Source organism: Lucilia sericata, unplaced genomic scaffold (assembly GCF_015586225.1).
Source record: "Lucilia sericata isolate MDLA Ls3-8-SP2 unplaced genomic scaffold, ASM1558622v1 Contig000363F_arrow, whole genome shotgun sequence".
Lineage (NCBI taxonomy): Eukaryota > Metazoa > Arthropoda > Insecta > Diptera > Calliphoridae > Lucilia > Lucilia sericata.
This window is the reverse complement of record NW_023994382.1, coordinates 163,567-187,669: the sequence shown is the minus strand read 5'-3', so window position 1 is coordinate 187,669 and position 24,103 is coordinate 163,567. Positions and strand designations below refer to the sequence as shown.

General features: G+C 34.6%; 1 protein-coding gene across 2 annotated transcripts in view; it reads right to left on the bottom strand.

The window, feature by feature from the left end:
• Positions 1-908: 908 nt before the first annotated feature.
• Positions 909-24,103, bottom strand: part of LOC119604112 (probable transcriptional regulatory protein Teth514_1449) — a 117,583-nt gene continuing 94,388 nt past the window's right edge. For both annotated transcript variants that reach the window (XM_037956565.1, XM_037956566.1), the window contains one exon: positions 909-1,234. In XM_037956565.1, the coding sequence (XP_037812493.1) occupies positions 1,103-1,234 (132 nt within the window). In that variant the 3' untranslated portion in view covers positions 909-1,102. The remainder of the gene's footprint in view (positions 1,235-24,103) is intronic.

The following is a 24,103-nucleotide window of genomic DNA, read 5'->3' as shown; positions in this document are numbered from 1 at the left end:
TAAAATCCTACATTTTTGTTCGAAATTTTTGAAATTACCCTATAGTGATTAAAAAAAATACAAAGAATATTGAAAATTGAGCAAAATACTCTGATCACTCTGTTTGTGCTTCATTACTCTGTTCGCTCTCCTAAAGTTGAAACACCGTTGTAATTTTTTGGCTCCCAAGGTTTACTACCCAGCAAAATCTTTGCTTACAATGATTACCATTAAGTACTTTATTAATGACTTACTTTGTATGTAAAGTCTAAAAAAAATCAAAATAAAGAAACAAACAAACATAAAACAGTTACTTTTTCTTTTTTTTCCTTTTTTGTGCACACGATATCAAATATCTATTTTTAGACAAACAGAAAATAAAATAGTATTTGTGTGTGAAAACTATTATTTGACGCACAATAAAACAGCTAAGCAGTGGTGTAGTGAGTGGAGCATCCAACTGGTAGACGGAAGGTATTGAGTTCAACCCCAGTCTGTGTCGACTTTTTATTTTTATTTTTTCATAAATATTCTATAAATAACTCTACTAAAAAAACAACTTATTTCCAACCAAATAATATTGACTTACTTTTGGAACATCTCAAACAAAAATAAGTACTTTTTCTAGTAGAATTGTAAGCACTTTACTCGATGAATTCTGGTGATTTTTCTAGTGAATTTGTAAGCAAATATTTTGCTGGGTAGTAACTGTAAAATCGGTGACCATAAAAAATAATTTTTAACCACCTTTTCAAAAAATGGCCCACAATGCGGAGTTGCCTGGCGTTTTAAGTGATTTCATAATATTGAGTCTAAAGATCAATGATGCAAATGAATATTGAGTTTACCTTTTACCCTGGAGATGATGAATTTCAAAATGAAATTTATTTGAATTCGAACAAATGCTACAAAAAATACTTTTTCTATCCTTTAGTTTAAGTTTTTCAAATTTATTTTATTCAATTAAAATCAAAAAATATAACCTCTAGTTTATTTATGTACATGATTAGCTTGCGATATTAACCCTGATATTATATTTATTTGTACAAATATTTATTTGAAAACACAGCATTTTAAAAATAATTTTGAATAAAAGAAGCTCTCGATACATAATATTTCATAATTATTTTTTTATATCATTGTGGTCCTCGTGGTTAATATTGTCATATATTTCTTCAACGCCGGGTATTTCTTTAAGTTTTGCAATAAACTTTTGATAGTCTATTGATTCATCTGGAAGCAAATCCACAATATTCTGTAAATAAAAAAGAAAGAATATTAAATTTAAATACTGTTCAAAACTAAAGGTAATCCATGTAAGTAAAATATTGGAATTTGATTTTTGTATATGAACAAAACCAAATAAGCGTGAAAGCTGTCTTACAACACCACTGCTTAGTTATTTTATTGTGCTTATTAGGTTTTCACACACACACGGTGTGTGTAAAAAAGTTGCTAGCGCGCAAATAAAACGGCAACTCAAAATAAAGCACTTACGTATCAGATTACACTGAAATTACAAAGGGAAATGAAAGTAGACCATCAGTAGACTAAAATCCCCAAAGGGTTTGAAAAAGTTAGCTCGAGTTTTTAATTTATAGGCATTTAAAATATTGCAATTTTGTGAAAAATTTTCCCATATATGTATTTTATATGTATGTAATCCAATGAAATATATAAAATACTCAATTACTTAAGGTCTTAGATATTTAAATTTATTAATGTTTATACTTTGTGGGCTTTAATTTCCTTTCTATGTTAATAGTTGCTAGTAAATACTATACTAAAAATGTTCAAATTTTATTGGATTTATCAGAAAATAAAATTAAAAATTTTAAAATTTGTACGGAAGTAAAATTAATTAGTTTACTAAAATTAGATTATCTATGGATCCCTTAATGGTCCAACTCTGATTTTTTGTATGTTGTTGTTGATATTATAAACAAATTTTAGTAAAGAAACAATAAAAATACGTGATACCGTTTTTAAGATATCCTTGACTCAAGGACATTTTTTGATATAATTATCCTTATTTTAAAACCATAATATTTCAAATAAAGTTTTGTCAAACTACAACACATAGACATTAATTACAGTCTAAAATAATTAAAATCGGATAAATATGTTAGAATATATACAATATCAAATTTAATCCTTTTTAGAAAAACTGTTAAAAATATAAAAATATGAATTTGGAAATTTTGGAGAACTTAAATTATTTTTTTTGTATGAAAAGAATGTGTGTACCGAATTTCATCAAAATCACAGGGGTTCATGCTCAAAATTTGTTGATATTACGTATGAGAAAATTTTACTGAAAAAAGCTAAGTTTAAAATGCCTATAAATTAACAATACGAGCTAACTTTTTAAAACCCTTTGGGGAATTGGGTCTATTAATTGTCTACTTTCATTTCCCGTTGGTCTTGTTCGGGAAAGATTCGAAGACCCAAAATTCTTTGCATAGTGTTTTATGTAAGTCAATATAAGAGTACTTAAAAGTAATTCAGACGGTAAGTAGTAGTCATTGAAAAATAAGTAGTTATATAAGTACAAGCCATTATCCAGTTTTTTTCGGGTAACTATGTATGTGGAACACAACCCCTCCAAAATGTGTAATACCCCCTCGTTGATTTTGCATTCTTCGTCATCTCTGGGGTAAAGGATTGCAGATTAAGAGTATTTTCCTAGCAAAAACAATTGCCATTATTGTATTCATAATAAAATAACTAAGCAGTGGTGTTGTGAGTAAGACAGCGAACTAACGGACAAGAAGCTCAGGTTCATATTCTCTGTGAGAATTTTGTTTTTAAAACAAAACATTTTAACTCCATATTTGTAAGTAAGTACTTATTCAAGTAGTGATTTGTAAGCAAACGTGGTAAGTAATTGCCTCCAATGTCATCACCGTGGTAAAATAATTAGTTAAATTGCTAATGAATAAGTAGTGAAAAGCGGCTGTTTTAGATTTATAAATCATTACTTTTCAATGTAAATTTTTGCTGGGTTCTTACATCAAGTGGATTAAATTTTTCACCAAAAATACTTTTGACAATAGAATCTTGGGTCGGCGTATCATTTGGTATTTAAGGAATTCAATTTTAAATTTAAAAGATTTTCCCAATAGTCACCGATTTGGACAAAATTTTCTAAACACGTAAAGAAAGATCCACGGGTGTGAGAGCTGACATTTTTCACTTAAATTTTAAAAACTGTGGCAACTCTATAGCCTTAAAAGTGCTTACAAATTTCGTAAAAAGAGCCATAACTTTTTACGTGTTGAAGATAATTAAAATTTTATTTTTGCATTAAATTCCTTAAAACCATAGTTTGTGAAATTATATACAAATTTTATTTAATATTTTGTATACATAATTTTTCCTAAAAACTAAATTCAGAATCATATAAAAGAAAAAATGTATCTTTAATTTTTATATTATGTCTCGGTGGAGTTTTCCCGTTTTTCCTACCGAGCGCGTCCCCGGGTGGCGGATAGGGGGTGGTGATGGACCATCTGTCCTCCCCCAGTTTTAGTTTAACTCAAGCTGAGGGAGGGCAGATTGTCCACCACCTGGGATTATTATATTCCCCGCGGATCAAAAACTAAAAAAAAAACAACATAGAAAATAAAAAGATGAAAGTTACGGTGCAGGGCCTAAATAACCCAGTACCGGCGGCAAGTGTTGATCCACTCGCGAGTCACATGTCGTCGTCATCCTGCAATCGTGAGCAAAATACTACTACGGAGGTGGGTACCTTGGCCTCCGGGGCGAACAATGCGTCAAGTGTACAGCATGTCATTAGCAAAAACATGGGGGTGAAAGAGAAGGATGTACTCGGAGAGAGCTCAAAGCTACCTCAGCCTTTTAATATAGGTGAGGGTTCCGACTCTGAAACCTCAGAAGATAATAACAACACCATTATAGCAAATCCCAAAAAGGATGAAGTAGGGCAAATGGTGAAACAGGTGAGTGATAGCATAGCTAAACTACCTATTATTAAGAAAAGACTATCTGGAGCACAGAGGAGGAAGCTGAAAAAGATGCTTCAGGAAATCATAGTTAGTCAATCCAACGACACTCCAAAGGAAAAATCGGACTCTCACAAGATCTGAGTCAAAGAGGATCAGGTCTCCCGAAGAGTTGACAACTGAGAATAAACCTAAGAAGAAAAAGAGCTCCCCGTCTTCTAATACGCAGTCGAAGCCAAGCCACACTTCACTCAAAGGAACCTCAAGTCAGAATCCTGAGAGTAAGGGTGACAACGCCAAGATAGATATCCCGAAGACGACCACGTCGGTGAAATCAACTTCGAAGGTAAGGGTATCTCACAAGAAGCCCCGAAAAGCGAGGAAAGATAGGCTAGACAGTGAAAAAGGAAAAGAGCCGCCATCTTATGCCAAAGTTGCCAAAAGACCCGGGACGATCTCTGCTATGCACTTTACGATGCCGGTAATCCGACAGGCAAAATTACAATAGACCAACAGAATAAGGTAGAAGATCTGGTGAACAATAAGGTAGTGGACCACGCAATCACTTCAAAGGGTAAACAACCAATAGAGAGCGTGAGCTGCAAGTTCAGAATGGGCGTGATGTAGCTGAGGTTGGCATCTCACCAATGTGTGAGCACCCTAAAGAACTTGGTGGAAAGTATCCCTCCTCCCTGGGACGGCGCTAAGCTGGGACTGGCAAAGAAGAGCGAGCTTCCGGTGCTCTTAAAGTCCACTGTCTACATAGGATGGGGCAGTAAACTGGCTAATGAACGTATACTGGAAATTCTTGGTGGTCAAAATGCTGAGCTGGCCGTGGAAAAATGGGATGTCTTTTACAGGAAAGAAGAACCTGAGGGAACTTTATTTGTAATAGGTATCGACCAGAAATCTATGGCTAGTCTTGCCAAGAATAAAGGTAGGGCTTACTTCGCCTCTAAAGCTGTCATATTCAAAATTGGGAAGGTGCCGATTGGAAGGGCTGTTACAACAAGCCTCGAAAAGGACACTAAAATACCTAAGACCACAGCATCAGTAGCAACTACTGATAACGTTAAGGAGTCAAATCCTAAAAGCGAGGAAGATACCACTAACTCGCCAAAAGAAGGTACAGCTGCCCTTTCCAAAATTGTGGAGGCGTCGATTGAAAAGGATGTCAAAACCGACCCGATAAGGACACTAAAACATCTAAGACGGTACCCAAAGCATCATTAGCAAGTACTGGTAATTTTGAGGAGTCAAATCCTAAAAGCTAGGAAGATACCACTAACTCGCCAAAAGAAGGTACAGCTGCCCTTTCCAAAATTGTGGAGGCGTCGATTGAAAAGGATGTCAAAACCGACCCGATAAGGACACTAAAACATCTTAGACGGTACCCAAAGCATCATTAGCAAGTACTGGTAATTTTGAGGAGTCAAATCCTAAAAGCGAGCTGGAAATCACTCACTCGCCAGAAGACAGAACAGCAGTGCTGTCCAAAATTGGGAAAGTGTCGATTAAAAAGACTGTAGCTTAGGGTAGTACAAACACCAATCCATAAGGGGACAAGCCCTTATGGATTTCCTTAATACTAAAGACTTGATCGTCAATAGAATCAGAGAAGAAGTATTAGATATAACTATATGTTCAGAAGAGCTTATAAACTAAAGTCAGGATTTGAGAGTTTCGGACGAGCATTCCTTTTCTGACCATCGGTACATAAGATTCAAAATACTACGGCCACCACCAAAGCCGATAAAGTTCGGAATAAGTCTAAAACTAATTGGACAATGTTCGGTTCCTTACTAAAGAACCGTTTATGTCAGTACACTTTTCAATGTCGAAATAAAGAGGACATAGACGCCAAAGTAGAAATGCTCACAAGTGCCCTGGTTGAATCGTTCGAGGACAGCTGCCTTCTGTGAGAGCGGATATCTGCCCAGGAGAAACCCTGGGTAACCGGGGAGATCCGGAACCTTGGTAAGAATCTTCGCAAACTATTTAACCGGGCACGGCGTAAAAAGACCGCAGTATACTGGGATGAGTATAGTAGTAAACTTGGTGAATATAATAAAATTTTTCGTAAAGCCAAACGAGACTCCTGGAAACTTTTCTGTGAACAGGTAGACAGCGTAAATGACGTATCGAAGATAAAAAAATTCCTATCCAAAACTCATGTCCAACCAGAATCTATGGTCGATGATACGGGCAGGAGGCTTGAGGATATGGAGGAGACAATGAAACTCCTAATGGACTCTCATTTTCCACCCGGTATATCGAATAACATTGGTGAACCGTTATTGGAGGAAGGGGAAGCTAACACGGAAATTGTAATTACATCTGATATGGTTAAAGGGGCAATCAAGAGCTTCGCTCCCTATAAAGCTGCAGGGCCGGATGGCATTTTCCCGGCACTCTTACAGATGGAGGCGAGACTGGTTTCCGTACATCTGTCTCAGATATTCACAGCATGCTTGAAATTCACATATACCCCCATTAAATGGCAGGATGCAAGGGTAATATTTATACCTAAACCAGGGAAACCTAGCTATTCGACACCTAAGTCTTATCGACCGATAAGTCTTACGTCCTTCCTACTTAAAACCTTGGAACGGATAGTTGATAGTATGGTGAAAAGCAGTATACCCTACAAAGACCTAAAATTTAAGCAGTATGCTTATGTAAAGGGACCATCGGTGGAAACCGCTTTAAACGAAGTTGTCCACTACATAGGTGCATCCTTTGATAGCAACCTGTATACACTGGCGGTATGCATTGACATCGAAGGCGCTTTCAATAACGTGCACACTGATACTCTTATCCAATCCCTATGCCGATTGGAAGGGCTGTTACAACAAGCCACGAAAAGGACACTAAAATACCTAAGACCACAGCATCAGTAGCAACTACTGATAACGTTAAGGAGTCAAATCCTAAAAGCGAGGAAGATACCACTAACTCGCCAAAAGAAGGTACAGCTGCCCTTTTCAAAATTGTGGAGGCGTCGATTGAAAAGGATGTCAAAACCGACCCGATAAGGACACTAAAACATCTAAGACGGTACCCAAAGCATCATTAGCAAGTACTGGTAATTTTGAGGAGTCAAATCCTAAAAGCGAGCTAGAAATCACTCACTCGTCAGAAGACAGAACAGCAGTGCTGTCCAAAATTGGGAAAGTGTCGATTAAAAATACTGTAGCTTGGGGTAGTACAAACACCAATCCATAAGGGGACAAGCCCTTATGGATTTCCTTAATACTAAAGACTTGATCGTCAATAGAATCAGAGAAGAAGTATTAGATATAACTATATGTTCAGAAGAGCTTATAAACGAAATTCAGGATTTGAGAGTTTCGGACGAGCATTCCTTTTCTGACCATCGGTACATAGGATTCAAAATACTAAGGCCACCACCAAAGCCGATAAAGTTTCGGAATAAGTCTAAAACTAATTGGACAATGTTCGGTTCCTTACTAAAGAACCGTTTATGTCAGAACACTTTTCAATGTCGAAATAAAGAGGACATAGACGCCAAAGTAGAAATGCTCACAAGTGCCCTGGTTGAATCGTTCAAGGACAGCTGCCCTCTGCGAGAGCGGAGATCTGCCCAGGAGAAACCCTGGGTAACCGGGGAGATCCGGAACCTTGGTAAGAATCTTCGCAAACTATTTAACCGGGCACGGCGTAAAAAGACCGCAGTATACTGGGATGAGTATCGTAGTAAACTTGGTGAATATAATAAAATTGTTCGTAAAGCCAAACGAGACTCCTGGAAACTTTTCTGTGAACAGGTAGATAGCGTAAATGACGTATCGAAGATAAAAAATTCCTATCCAAAACTCATGTCCAACCGGAATCTATGATCGATGACACGGGCAGGAGGCTTGAGGATATGGAGGAGACAATGAAAATCCTAATGGATTCTCATTTCCCACCCGGTATATCGAATAACATAGATGAACCGATGTTGGAGGAAGGGGAGGGTAACACGGAAATAGTTATTACAACTGACATGGTTAAAGGGGCAATCAAGAGCTTTGCTCCCTATAAAGCTGCAGGGCCGGATGGAATTTTCCCGGCACTTTTGCAGATGGAGGCGGGACTGGTTTCCGTACATCTGTCACAGATATTCACTGCATGCTTAAAATTGGCATATACCCCAGTTAAATGGCAGAATGCAAGGGTAATATTTATACCCAAACCAGGGAAACCTAGCTATGCGACACCTAAGTCCTATCGACCGATAAGTCTTACGTCCTTCCTACTTAAAACCTTGGAACGGATAGTCGTTAGCATGGTTAAAAGCAGCATACCATACAAAGACCTTAAATATAAGCAGCATGCTTATGTAAAGGGACGATCGGTGGAAGCCGCTTTAAACGAAGTTGTCCACTACATAGGCGGTATGCATTGACATCGAAGGCGCTTTCAATAACGTGCACACTGATACCCTTATCCAATCCCTAGACCAGTTTTATGTTGACCGGGTGCTCCGTAACTGGATCAACCACATGCTAAGGAACAGATGGATAAGCTGCGAGATGTACGATATAACTATCAGGAAAAAGGTATTTCGCGGTATACCACAGGGTGGCATTTTGTCACCTTTACTCTGGGTTACCACGATTAATAACCTCCTAAGGACCCTAACCGAGAAAGGACTTAGACCTGTCTGCTATGCAGACGATGTCGTAATACTTTTAAAGGGAAAGGATCCAAATTACTTGTGTAGAAGAGCTGAGGAGGCTCTGAATACAGCCTTGAGCTGGGCTTAACCGAGAGGCCTCAATGTTAACCCGGCGAAGACGGAAATCTGTCTTTTCACAAGAAAAGACAGATTGCTTCCTGGGCAAGAAGATACCGGTGACAGACAAAGTTAAGTACTTAGGTGTAATACTTGACCGGAAATTAAAATGGAGACACCACATAGAGGATAGGATCAACAAGGCACATCGGTGCTGGGCGATATGTAGGAGAACCATAGGCATGAAATGGGGTCTTAGTCCTACTATGACAAATTGGCTTTATAAAAGTGTAATTAGACCAATTCTAGCTTATGATTCAATAATCTGGTGGACTGCAACAAAAGCTGAACTAAAAATATGGGTGAGAGAATCTCATAAGGCCTCTTGGAATAATGAAACAGTGGGTAGAACCACGAAGATCCTATGGGGTGACCCTGATGAGAGCAATCTCCTCAAAATGAGCAAGTCTGAAGTTAGTATGATGGTACGTATTCTGAGTGGACACTCAGGACTACGAGCACATCTATGCAAAATTGGACGTGCGGTTTCAGGCGAATGTAGAGCATGTGGGGAGGACAGTTAAACTCTGGAGCACTTTCTTTGCCACTGCCAGGCATTCGTCGAAGTTAGATCCAAGTATCTTGGAAGTAATGTTATTCCGGAAATAACATTCCTGACTAACACTGATTGGAAGATTCTTAGGTATTACGTTCAGGAAACTGAGTTTCTGAACACTGAAAAATAATTCTTTCAGTTCCCCCTTTTTTTTCATGATAAGGAGCGCACAACAGGCCCGATAGTGGCCTAGGTGTATTTCTTCGGATTTGATGTAATATACATCCTCCTATCAACCTACCTACCTATATTATGTGGCTACATTGGTTTTCTAGCCTTCCAGAAAAATTTAGATTGGGGTTCTTACTAGTTTCCGAGATATGACCAAAAATGTCCATAAACATCTACAAAAAGGGATCAAAATAATAAAATTTATTTTTATATAAATTTTTTTTTTTTAATTTTTCAACTCAAAAAAATTTATAAAATTGAAAATTTTAAATCAAATTGCATAAATTTTCCAAATTATTTTAAAGATACATGGGCATTCTTGGTCATATCTCGGAAACTAGCAGGAATCCCAATCTAAATTTTTCAGGAAGGCTAGAAAACCAATGTGGCCAAATAATATAAAAATAAAATAAAATTGGTTTTTAGAAAAAATTAAATAACATGTTCATATAATTTCATAAAACACGCACTTTTAAAGCTATAGGATTGCCACAGTTTTTAAAATTTAAGTTAAAAAATGTTAGTTTTTGTATGGAGAAAACTAAAAATATGTTCATACTCTATGGACTGTAACGAAATGGAATTGGTATATGAGAACCCCTGCATTTCTTCACTTAGGTATCACAGTGTAATTCATTTAAATTTATAAATGGAAAAAAGCAGTCGATTGTAGATAATGTTAATTGCAAAATAAATTTCATCAAAATTTCTCTTTCACCGAAAAGGCGGCGTTTTTTGTTTTACAAGATAATTCGACGAAGCACCCTAAGCCTAAGAAAAAATTATAAAGCACACCCAACCCGCAAATTAAAATTAATAAAATTATATACGCATATTTGCTATTAATGTGGTTTATAAGAAAATCTATAAGCCATTCGAAAACTCTATAAGCCATTTCGGAACTAATGCAATTTAAAAAAATGCATAAATAAATTTAAATCCTCATAATTTTCAAATTATCGAGAACTTTTGTTGAAATTGCAACGGCAATAACAACGTTAGTTATAGGTTAGGTTATGATTTTAATAGTTATTGTAAATTTCTATATAAGAAAGATTCAATATAGAATAAATAAAATGAAAAAAAATTTAATCTATCAAACATAAATGCATAATTTTTTTAGTTAGTGATTGCAAACTAATGTACTACTTAACCATGTTAAATAATCTATAAAAAATGTGTACTTAATTTTATAAAAAAAACATATTTTTTTAAAAGGTTAAAATAACTCTTATAAAGCAAATTTATCCGCGAATATATAAAATATTTCGGATTATTTCATTATGAAATTATATGAAAATGTTATTTAATTTTTTTTTACATAATTTTTTCTAAAAACAAAATTCAGAATCATATAAAAGAAAAAATCTATCTTTATCATTGGTTTTCTAGCCTTCCTGAAAAATTTAGATTGGGATTCATACTAGTTTCCGAGATATGACCAAGAATGCCCATGTATCTTTAAAAAAATTTGGAAAATTTATGCAATTTGATTTAAAATTTTCAATTTTATAAATTTTTTTTGAGTTGAAAAATGAAAAAATATTATATAAAAATAAATTTTATTACTTTGAGCCCTTTTTGTAGATGTTTATGGACCTTTTTGGTCATATCTCGGAAACTAGTAAGAACCCCAATCTAAATTTTTCTGGAAAGCTAGAAAACCAATGTAGCCACATAATATAAAAATTAAAAAAAATTAAAGGCAGATTTTTTCTTTTATATGATTCTGAATTTAGTTTTTAGGAAAAATTATGTATAAAAAATATTAAATAAAATTTGTATATAATTTCACAAACGATGGTTTTAAGGAATTTAATGCAAAAATAAAATTTTAATTATCTTTAACACGTAAAAAGTTATGGCTCTTTTTACGAAATTTGTAAGCACTTTTAAAGCTATAGAGTTGCTACAGTTTTTAAAATTTAAGTGAAAAATGTCAGCTCTCACTCTCGTGGATCTTTCTTTACGTGTTTAGAAAATTTTGTCCAAATCGGTGACTATTGGAAAAATCTTTTAAATTTAAAATTGAATTCCTCAAATACCAAATGATACGCCGACCCAAGATTCCATTGTCAAAATTATTTTTGGTAAAAATTTAATCCACTTGATGTAAGAACCCAGCAAAAATTTACATTGAAAAGTAATGATTTATAAATCTAAAACAGCCGCTTTTCACTACTTATTCATTAGCAATTTAACTAATTATTTTACCACGGTGATGACATTGGAGGCAATTACTTACCACGTTTGCTTACAAATCACTACTTGAATAAGTACTTACTTACAAATATGGAGTTAAAATGTTTTGTTTTAAAAACAAAATTCTCACAGAGAATATGAACCTGAGCTTCTTGTCCGTTAGTTCGCTGTCTTACTCACAACACCACTGCTTAGTTATTTTATTATGAATACAGTAATGGCAATTGTTTTTGCTAGGAAAATACTCTTAATCTACAATCCTTTACCCCAGAGATGACGAAGAATGCAAAATCAACGAGGGGGTATTACACATTTTGGAGGGGTTGTGTTCCACATACATAGTTAACCGAAAAAAACTGGATAATGGCTTGTACTTATATAACTACTTATTTTTCAATGACTACTACTTACCGTCTGAATTACTTTTAAGTACTCTTATATTGACTGACATATAATCTGATACGTAAGTGCTTTATTTTGAGTTGCCGTTTTATTTGCGAGGTAGCAACTTTTTTACACACTCCGAAAGGAAATTATTTTTCTGTTTGAAAACCTAATAAGCACAATAAAGTAACCAAGCAGTGGTGTTGTGAGTAAGACAGCTTTCACGCTTATTTGGTTTTGTTCAAGTCCAAAAATCAATTGCAATATTTTACTTATCCAGGAATATATAAAATATTTGGGTTAATTTCATTTGTATTTTTGGTCCTTCGTTGAGATTTATATCCAAGCTTATATTTAAGATGTTCAGGTTAAAGATCAAGATCGTTTTCAAGATCATTCTGGTCACTTAGTGGGATGCAAGGGGCATATGTGAAAAAAATAATATTTTAACTCAAAAACTTTGCTTTTGGAGTTAAAATATTTTTTATATATTCATACATGTATATCCCACTCGCATCCCACTTAGTAATCACAAGACTTTCTTTTGAGCAAAAAAAAAAAAAAATACAACAAAGTCCAACTTTCACCCGCTCTGACTCCGGCAGTTCTTGACCGATAGAGCTGAAAATTTGTGGATGGCCTACTATCCCACAGTACTAACCTTTCAAAATCGGAAGACATCGTTCTTAAAAGTTGGGTCACTTGACATGAAATTCCCGTAATATGTACCTACATACAGTGTCGGACAAAACTAAAGTACGAACTTTTACCTGTTAGAAAAAAGCTCAGTAAAATTTAAAATATAGGTTATTTTGTAAATAAAATTATTAGTTTAGATAGAATATAGCCTAGAAATTATAAAAACACTGAAACATAATGTTGAAAAAAGGAAAATACAATGTTTTTGATCAAATAATACAAATTAGTCTAAAATTGCTGCTACAAAACTAAAGTACATAACTTTGATATATAAAATTTTAGTGAATTTTAAGAAACTGTTAACAAATATTACTTTTGAATAAGTAAATACATCACTTAAAACCATTTTAAGAGAAAATTAAAGTAATATAATGTAAATTCGTCTTGAAAGTGTCTCCTTGGGACAAAAAATATTTTATGGTTTTAATAAATGTGAATCAGTGAAACAAAAAAAATTATATTCATTAGTCTATATTTTCGCAAATTATAAGCCGTGCTTTAGTTTTGTCGCTGCAATTTTAGACTAATTTATGTAATATGCTAAAAACAATTTATTTTAATTTTTAACAACATTACTGTATGTATATAGTTAGATACAATTCGTTATGAACATTTTCTGCGTATTCTTAAATCCCCTTCAAATTACAGACAACATTTAACCCTAGCCCCCATATAGGTCGCCTTCAGAAAATTACTTTAACTTTCATAATTTACTTACAAATATTACTTAGAATCGAGATTAAATTTGAGATATGGTGTTATGAATGAAAATCAATATAAATTATTTGTTTTAAGAATATAATGACAAGCTGTATATTTTTAAATCCACAATTCATTTAAGAATGTGATAATGTTGATATAATTGTAAATATTTTAAAACAGTATATAAAAATGGGTAAATCGTTGTACTAAATTTAGTGATTTCTACTAATTATATAATTTATTTGTTAAAATTCTTTAAAATTATGGGTTTAGACAAACCTACCAAAATCGATTTAAACTACCATCCTACCAAACAAAAAATCCTACAAAATTTGGTAGGAAAAGCCCAAAACGGCAACGCAGGATACTACATTTATTTTGACAATAAAATTTTATATATTTTAGTTGAAGACTATTTTTGCATATCATTCGTTATTTTCGAGCTATAGTGCATTATTTTTTCATTTCATAACTATTTTTTTTTTCAAAATCATTTAGTTAATATACAATGCTACAACAATTACAATAAAGCAAAATCATTCTACCTAACATTTTTCTGTATAACATCGAAAACTAAAGTAAATTCACTTTTTTGTCGGACAAAATAAAGTGTAAATTTTATATATCATTAATTAAATTTCTTGTATATCAAATTTTTTTTATCTATTTTGGTTCTGATTTGAATATTTGGATCTACTTAAGCCATTTTTACATTTTTTTACTATTATTATTCGCAATCACCTTCCCCTTGCATTCCCCCATACGATTATTTTCAAAAGAAACCCGTTTTTGTTCGCTATTTTAGTGGAATTTTTTGATTAATTGTGGTCAAAAATTAATATATTGGATTTAGGGCGATGCTCTGAGCAGGTCATCACAATTTTTCAGTGTTTTTTTTTTTCTTACAATAATTTTTTTAACCTTTGTCGAGTGTTTGAAGTCATGAATCTGTTGAGCCATTAAGTATCCCAAACCCATTTTTACGGCATTTATTTCAAAATTTTTATTAAATACACTCGTGAATTGCTCATTTGTTATTGTTTACATAATTTTCACTAAGATTTCCGCTTCTAAAGATGAATAATGTACCAATACCGATAGCCCTCCACTATAATGTTTAAAACCTGGGGTATTGTTTTGTATATTGAAGGGCTAAGCTCACACTAATTGTCGACATTTAAAATTTTTCGGTACAAATTGGGATTAATCTGACCAACAACGAAAATTTGAGTTAAAAAATACAAAATTAAATACTAAAATCGAGAAAATATGTCCATGTTTTTAAATATGTTGGTGAAAGATTGAAGATATGGGTCAGTTGACTCTACGTATGTGTCCAATTTTTAACGTTAGGTATGGGGAACCTAGGGGAAATTTATTCAAAAAGCTATTGTGAACACTATGTGAGCATATTACAGTCAAATCTTAGGATCAGTGCCTTCGAAATAATAAGCTTAAGATAAAAAGCTTAAGCACTTGATAAAGTTAAAAAATAACATTACTGTTGGAAAGAACACTGAAAAATTGGAATAAGTTGCTCGGAGCACCGCCCTAAATCCAATAGATTAACTTCCGATGAAATAGTAATAAAAACTGATTTTCTTTGAAAATAATCATATGGGGAAAGCAAGGGAAAGGCAAGGCGATTGCGGAAAACAATGGGGAAAAAATTACGAAAATGGCTTAAGTAGATCCAGATATTCAAATCAGAACCAAAATAGATAAACATTTTATTATACAAGAAATTTAAATAATGAAATATAAAATTTACACTTTATTTTGTCCGACAAAAAAGTGAATTTACTTAAATTTAAGATGATATACAGAAAATTTTAAGTACAATAATTTAGTTTTATTGTTATTTTTGTAGCATTGTATATTAACTAAATGATTTTGAAAAAATTGTCCATATTCAATAATCATTTAACCGATTTTTCGCCGAAAGAATATAGCATGAGTGCTTTTGCACTTTATTTTGTCCGATAGTGTATATATATAACATAACATAACTGTTTCGAGAATTAATGGCTATATTATTAGTTGCAATGTCGCAGTTGCAGAATCTGGTTGTTTAATTTTTAAAAATTTTAATATTTTACAATAAAATTTTTTTCAAAACAATCTAGCACTTTTTCGCATTAGGTTTTGGCAACACTGGACACCGGTGTCCCGTATACGTGAAAGAGTTAACAGCTAGTATACATATAATTTCTCTTATAGTTCGCTCTACTTTTTTTGTCTATCCAGAGCTTTTTGAAGCTTATTGATGAGCTAGAAAAATTTTGACCTGTAGGCGGAGAATTAAGAGAAAAACGGGCCGTGGCAAAATCATTTTTTTAAACATTTTAGCGTATATTAACATTAAAAGAGGGTGTACCCGCACCCGAAACAAATTCTCAAAGCTCTATTGAGAATCTAATTCAAACTATGAACAGTTTCATGGCAAATATGCAAAATATGTTTCAACTATTAATGCAGAATCAAAGCATGCTCATGCAGATCCTGCTAAATAAGAAATGAATTCCATAAGAATTTGTTTTTGGAATGCTATCGGCCTTAGCCAACACAAGAATGAAGTTGAACAATTCCTGCTACTTCAGGAAATTGACGTACTACTCGTCTCTGAAACACACTTTACCCTAAAAAATTGTTTCAGAATTAACGGATATTACACTTACGATACAAAACATCCAAGTGGCAGAGCCTGTGGTGGAACAGCCATATTATTGAGAAAAAATATTAGACATTTCCCAATGCCAGAATACAAAAAGGACCATATCCAGGCCACCTCTATAAATATACCTGATAGCAGAGTTACAATATCTTCAATATATTGTCCTCCTAGGTATAATATTAATCGAGAGCAGTTTCTCGATTACTTTAAAACTCTTGGACCAAGATTCATAGCAGCTGGTGATTATAATGCAAAACATACATTTTGGGGCTCTCGCCTCATTACTCCCAAAGGCAGGCAATTGCTAGAAGCAATATCGCATAACAGACTAAATGCCATATTAGTGGCCAACCTACCTATTGGCCTACAGACCTCAATAAGATTCCCGATCTAATTGACTTTGCTGTAATCAAAAACATAAAACGAGAATTTATTTCAGTGATCCCTTCACTGGACCTCTCGTCAGACCACTCGCCTACCACAAATAAATTGGAAAACTATTGTTCTTGTTTCCCTAACAAGAAGACGAACTGGTTAAAGTATAAAATGTATGTCAGCTCACACTTGCCACAAAACACTTCATTGAAAAATTACCATGAAATACAATCCGCTGTCGATATATTTACGGATATCTTACAAGATGCTGTCAAACAAAAATTCGAAATGTCCTAGGAACATTGAGTCTTTAATTAAAGAAAAGAGAACACTCAGGCGTCAATGGCAACAATCGCGATCTCCAAACATAAAGGTTAAACTTAATCAGTGCCAAAGTAGACTTCACATCGCCTTAAAAAATAAGGAATCTAATCTGAGAAATTATCTCAAAAACTTAGACCCTACTAAGAAAACAGAATATAGTCTCTGGAAAGCTGTTAAACATATGCAATGCCCTATTGCATATGAGTCACCCATACGCCTCCAGAATGGTCAATGGGCAAAAAATACGTCAGAAAAACTTGAAGCATTCGCCAATCACTTGGAGAATGTGTTTACTGAAAATGATACAGATTCTTCTATTAGTGCTAACAATATAAATAATGTGGTTCCACGCCCAATAAAATTCCGGTTCTCTACCGTGAAGACGACAATCAAAGGTCTAAAGGCAGGAAAATCACCTGGTATAGATAAAATTACTACCACGATGATAAGTAACCTGCCCAATTCAGCACTGAGAAATATTTTGTTCATCTTTAACTCGATGCTACGTATTGGATATTTCCCTACCTCATGGAAAGTATCCGAAATTGTTATGATACCAAAACCGGGAAAAGATGTCACTCAAGTGACATCATATGTATCATATATATGAAAGATCTTTTCAAATCAGATCTAAAGATGTGATCTCTTCACGTCGAAAAATATCTGCTGGAGTACCCCAGGGGAGTATTCTAGGTCCGTTCCTATATATTTTATATACTGCAGATATGCCAACGAGCGCACTGACTCACACATCTACATTTGCGGATGATACCGCTTTTGTAAGCATACATGATAACCCTTCAATAGCTTCTGAACAACTCCAGCTTCACATCGGAGAATTGGAAAAGTGGCTGGACAAATGGAAAATAAAGGTCAATGCAACAAAATGTACTCACGTTACATTTACTTTAAGACGAGAAAATTGTCCTCCCGTACAGATAAACAATATAAAAATTCCTGAACAAAGCCATGTGAGATATCTTGGTATCCACCTTGATCGCCGCTTAACATGGACTCACCACATTGAAGCCAAGGTTACACAAATAAAATTAAAGTCAGCTCAAATGTACTGGCTAATTGGACCACGGACAGCTCTAGACTTGGAATACAAGGTGCTTTTGTACAAAACAGTTATAAAACCGATATGGCTATACGGCATTCAACTGTGGGGAACAGCCTCCTCATCTGATGTTGAAAAATTACAAAGAAAGCAGTCAGCACTGTTAAGGTCAATAACAGGTGCCCCGTGGTACATTCGCAATAGTAATATTCATAGGGATCTCAATGTCCCCATAATACGCGAGGAGATCAAATTCTCTTGTTTAACCTACTTGTCGAAACTAATGGATCACCCAATTCCCCTTGCCAGGGAGTTGCTGTCATTTGAGGGTCATAGACGACTGAGAAGAACGGAAACATTGGATTTTGCCAGATAATCAAATTATACAGAACTTTGGTTGAAATTGCATTGGCAATAACAACGTTAGTTATAATTTAGACTTAGATTTTAATACTTATTGTAAATTTCTACATAAGAAAGATTCAATAAAGAATAAATAAAATGAATAAAAAAATATTAAAGCCCCCTAATTAAAGCGGAGAATTAGGAGAATTATAGTCATTTAAAGACCAATCAAGCCAAGAATTGCCAAGAATATGGTACTGACATTGGGGCTAGGTTAGGTTGATAGGAAGATGTATACTACATCAAACCCGAAGAAATATACCTAGGCCACTATCGGTCCTGTTGTTCGCTCCTTTTCATGAAAAAAGAATCGTCCACTGAACGTATTATTCCACAATGTTCAGAAACTCAGTTTCCAGGACGTAATTCCTGAGAATTTTCCGATCAGTATTAGTCAGGAATGTTATTTCCGGAATAACATCACTTACAAGTAACTTGGATCTAACTTCGACGAATGCCTGCCAGTGTCAATGAAAGTGATCCAGAGTTTTACTGTCCTCTCCACGTACTCTAATTTCGTCTGAATCCGCACGACCAATTTTGTACAACTTGCTCATTTTGAGGAGATTTCTCGTCCTGCTCTCATCAGGGTCACCCTATAGGATCTTTGTGGTTGTACTCACCGTTTCATTATTGCAAGAGTCCTTATGGAATTCTCTGAATTGTCAGGTTAATTACATTGAGCTCCATTCCCTTTAAGCTATTACATACGCCCTTTCGTTGCCGACTACTCCCGAGTGGCGAGGTACCAATATGATGTAAACCTTAGCTCTGGGAGAGTATTCGGTTAAAGCTTTCCTACAATCCAATACGGTCTTAGATTTAATTCTATCACCTGATATCGCGCTAATTGCCTTCTGGCTGTCGGTAAATATATTAAGGGCTGTGGGCGCCATATTTATTCTAATCCAAGCCCCCAAGATTCCTACTGGTATTTGCTCTAGTGTTCCGCTTGACCAAGACATTCTATTTGGGATCAGCGTTTAAAAGTTTCTGACATATTCTGTGTCTGGTATGCAATCAGGCACGTCCGATGATTGTGTATAACCTTCCAATGTGTCCAGTATATGATGACGTGTCCTATAACCGCTTTTGGCCAGTTCGCCTAAAGTAAAGTGCCGTTCGGCTGCAAGCGCCGCCTCATATCTTAAATATATTTCAATGGGTGGAATATCTTGCTACGTTTTCAGAGCCCTGGTTGAAGTAGTACACATGGCACCACTTATACCCAAGCAGAATGTACGCTGCACTCCCTGTAGTAGTTTGATATTACACTTTTTGTCCAAAGCTGTCCACTAGATTATTGAAGCATAAGCTAGAATTGGTCTAATTATACTTTTATAAAGACAATTTGTCATAGTAGGATTAAGACCCCATTTCATGCCTATAGTTCTCCTACATATCGCCCAGCCGCGATGTGCCTTGTTGATCCTATCTTCTATGTGGTGTCTCCATTTTAATTTCCGGTCAAGGCTTACACCTAAATACTTAACTTTATCTGTCACCAGTATCTTCTTGCACAGGAAGTAAGGTTCAGTATAAGTAGAAATTTTTGTCTTTCTTGTGAAAAGATAGATTTCCGTCTTCGTCGTGTTAACATTGAGGCCTCTCGGTTGAGCCCAGCTCAAGGCCGTATTCAGAGCCTCCTCAGCTCTTCTACACAATTAATTTGGATCCTTTCCCTTTAAAAGTATTACGACATCGTCTGCATAGCAGACAGGTCTAAGTTCTTTCTCAGTTAGGGTCTTAAGCAGGCTATTAATCGTGGTAACCCAGAGTAAAGGTGACAAAATGCCACCCTGTGTATACCGCGAAATATCTTTTTCCTGATAGTTATATCGTACATCTCGCAGCTTATCCATCTGTTCCTTAGCATGTAGTTGATCCAGTTACGGAGCACCCGGTCAACATAAAACTGGTCTAGGGATTGGATAAGAGTTTCAGTGTGCACGTTATTGAAGGCGCCTTCAATGTCAGTGTATACAGTTTGCTATTGTTTTAGTGTCCTTGTTGGGTCGGTTTTGACAGCCCTTTCAATCGGCGCCTTCTCAATTTTGGAAAGGGCAGCTACACTTTTTTTGGCGAGTTAGAGGTAACATCCTCGCTTTTTGGATTTGACTCCTCAACGTCATCAGTAGTGGCTACTGATGCTGTGGTCTAAGGTTTTCTAGTGTTCTTCTCGATGCTTGTTGTAACAGCCCTTCCAATCGGCACCTTCTACCTTTATTCTTGGCAAGACTAGCCATAGAGTTCTGGTCGATACCTATTATAAATAAAGTTCCCTCAGGTTCTTCTTTCCTTTAAAAGACATCCCATTTTTCCACGGCCAGCTCAGCATTTTGACCACCAAGAATTTTCAGTATTCGTTCATTAGCCAGTTTACTGCCCCATCCCTTTTATGTAGAAAGTGGACTTTAAGAGCACCGGAAGCTCGCTCTTCTTTACCAGTCCCAGCTTAGCGCCGTTCCAGGAAGGAGGAATACCACTGTTCTTTGGGGTGCTAACACATTGGTAAGATGCTAACCTCATCAACGTTACGGCCATACTGAACTCGCAGCTCACGCTCTCTATTGTTTGTTTGCCCCTTGAAGCAATTGCGTGGTCCACTATCTTATTGTTGACCAGATATTCTATTTGAGGTATTCTGAGGTAGCTTAGAGCTCTCTCCGAGTACATCCTTCTCTTTCACCACTATGTTTTTGCCAATGGCATGCTGTACACTTGGCGCATTGTCCGCCACGGAGGCCAAGGTACCCAGCTCTGTAGTAGTATTTTGATCACGATTGCAGGATGACGACGACACGTGACTCGCTATTAGATCAACCCTTGCCGACGGTACTGGTTTATTTAGACCCTGCACCGTAACTTTTATCTTTTTATTTTAATTTTCATTGTTTGTTTTTTCCAGTTTTTTAGTCCGCGGGGAATAAAATATTCCCAGGTGGTGGACAATCTACCCTCCCTCAACTTAAGTGACTCTAAAGCTGGAAGAAGACAGATGGTCCGTCACTACACCCTATTCGCCACCCGTAGACGCGATCGGTAGGAAAAACGGGAAAACTCCCCCAACGTTGGAGTTACCTTAAAATAGTTAGAATTAACATTTTTGGACTATGGATGGAGAATCAAAAGAAAGATGAATTGGATTTTGATATCAGCTGTTAGGGCGGAGAGGCAAAAGAAAAATGTTCCTGGTAAGTGAACTCTATGTTTAAGCTTCCGGTGCCTTTAACCAACCCGATTATGCGGGAAAACTCAATTGATGCAAACCTGATTAAGAAAGCACATTCCACAGACATTACGACCACTTTAAATTTTGACCCCTTTCAATTTAGTTATAACTCGGAGCATATTTTCTACTAAATGCGATTTCTATGACGAATAATTTTGATACATTACTTATACGGTTCATACTTTATGGGGCTCTAAACATGGGCATATCGGGTATTTTTGTGAAAAATTATAAATTTTAAAGACTGAATAACTTTGGAACCCGTTATCCGATTTTAACGAATGAGGTTTCGTTCGACATGACATCGATTACTTGTTATTGACATTTCATAAAAATTACATAAAGTCCTGGTAAAGGACCAAAAAAATGGAAAATGTCGTTTATCATTGAATATCTTAAAAAAGGATATTTTAATTTTTATTAATTTTTTATACAAAATAAACAAAATTATTGTCATTGCGGAGTAAATAATTAAGAATGGGATCTTAATGGGTTTGGTAATTTTTATTTAGACTTATTTATAATTTGTTTATAAACTTTTAAATTTGGAAATAATTCGGCATCTCTAAAACTATTGGATATATCGCAATGAAATTTCACATGTTTGGAGCTGAGGTGTTTTCGTGTTGATTGACAGTTTTAGGTGATCGAGGACAGAATGGGGGCCAGTGGGTAGCCCCTCAAAGTTGATCGCCTCGGGTATACATTTTTTAAAAATCGCCAAAAATTAATTTATGATTTAAATCAGCTGAAATTTAAAATATATCTACTCCTTGAGAAGATCTATCAACTTACATAAACTTATACACTTATACGCTTACATGTGTGGGTTAGCTATTTTGCTTTAAAAGATATTTAGGTTTACATTTTTTGTATAACCCACACGCTTAAATGTGTGGGTTATATCTTTTGCTTTAAGTGATATTTAGGTTTAAATTGTTTGTATTGTATAAATGTGGAGGGCCTACGAAGAGTCCTAAATTTGTTCAAATTACAACATGTAAAAAGTGACGAATTTTTTTGGTTTTTTCCCAAAAAAGTCCGTGCATTCTTTCTTTTATAGAAACTAATTTTATTCGGAACTATACACAAAATTTATGTGATCCGGAAAGAGAACTTTATGCAGAAGAATGTAAAATAAAATTTGGATCATTTAAGCGGACACTGACCCCCCACCAGCCCTATCGAAACTTGGTCAATTTTGAAAAATTTAATATTTAAAAAAAATCTTTATGTTGTTTTTTACTTTTGGGTCATTCCACGATGACGGTCGTTTCATTTGTACACATTTGAACTGTTATAATATCAAAATGAAAACAGAAATTAATACAGTTTAAACATATTCCAAAGAGTACTATAGTCCTTTTAAAGATATTCAAGAAAAAAAATTTAATTTTTCAACCATTTTTATGCAATAAGGAATTTAAACTCCGTGGCGGTTGCTACGAGTACTTTTACCAAATGTACGACTTTGTTAAGAAATCATCAAAATTTAGCTAAACCGGACGAGTATGAATTGAATAAACTTTTTAATATTTTTTTAGTTTATATTTGTAAATATTTAGTAACAGGTTGCCTTTATAAAAAATTTGTTTATATGTGATCAATCTTAATACTACCCTATTTAATAATTTTTTAAGATTTTATTTTTAGTCTATTTTTTTTGACGATTTTTTTAATTCGCTTTCTGAATCTGAGTACACTGAAATAGTGCTGTTTTTGTAGTTGAGGTAAAGACTTTATATTTTTCCATCGGTTAAGTAACTCATGCTCACGGTTTTTAATGTCCATTTGGTCAACAAAATGATATGTAACGCCTTTTGTATTTGCAGAGAGGTATAACAGTCCCTGGCTTGGAATTTGCACCAAGGTTAGTACTATTGGATAGTTCAGCTCTATCGGTCAAGAACTGCCGGACTTAGAGTGGATCAAAGTTGGACATTTTGGTCATACAAGGTTTTATTCAAATGTAACTTAGAGTGGATCAAAGTTGGACATTTTGGTCATACAAGGTTTTATTCAAATGTAACTTTTCTCCTATTGGTCCTAACAAAAATTGTCCAAAGGAGTTCAGAAAGCTATTTTTTCATTGTTTCCAAAAATATTTAGACATATTCCCATAATGGGATGCGAGTGGCATATGTATTATTTTATAATTTTTTTAACTCTAGAATATTTTTTTTTTTTTTCAATATTTGGCACTTAATTTTACCATATTTTTTCAAAATGAACGATTTTGTTGTATTTTTTTTACTTAAAAGTTTAGACCGTTCCCTTTAAGAGCTTTGTGGTTACTTAGTGTAATCCCATTGATTACACCCTTGAATATTCATTGTGTAAAAAAATCATTTTGTATGTATTTTTCAATATGGGTCCAAATATGCGTAAAATAAAAATTTTTGTATAATAATTGTTCTAAGAAATCGAGAATAACTTGGTTATTTCTGATTCGATTTTGGTGTTTTATATTTTAAAATTTTTGTTAAAATGGAAAAATTTTTTGAAGGATGTTTTATATGGAAAAATAAGCTTTTGAACAATTTTGTATTAAGAAATTTTTCTAACGTATTT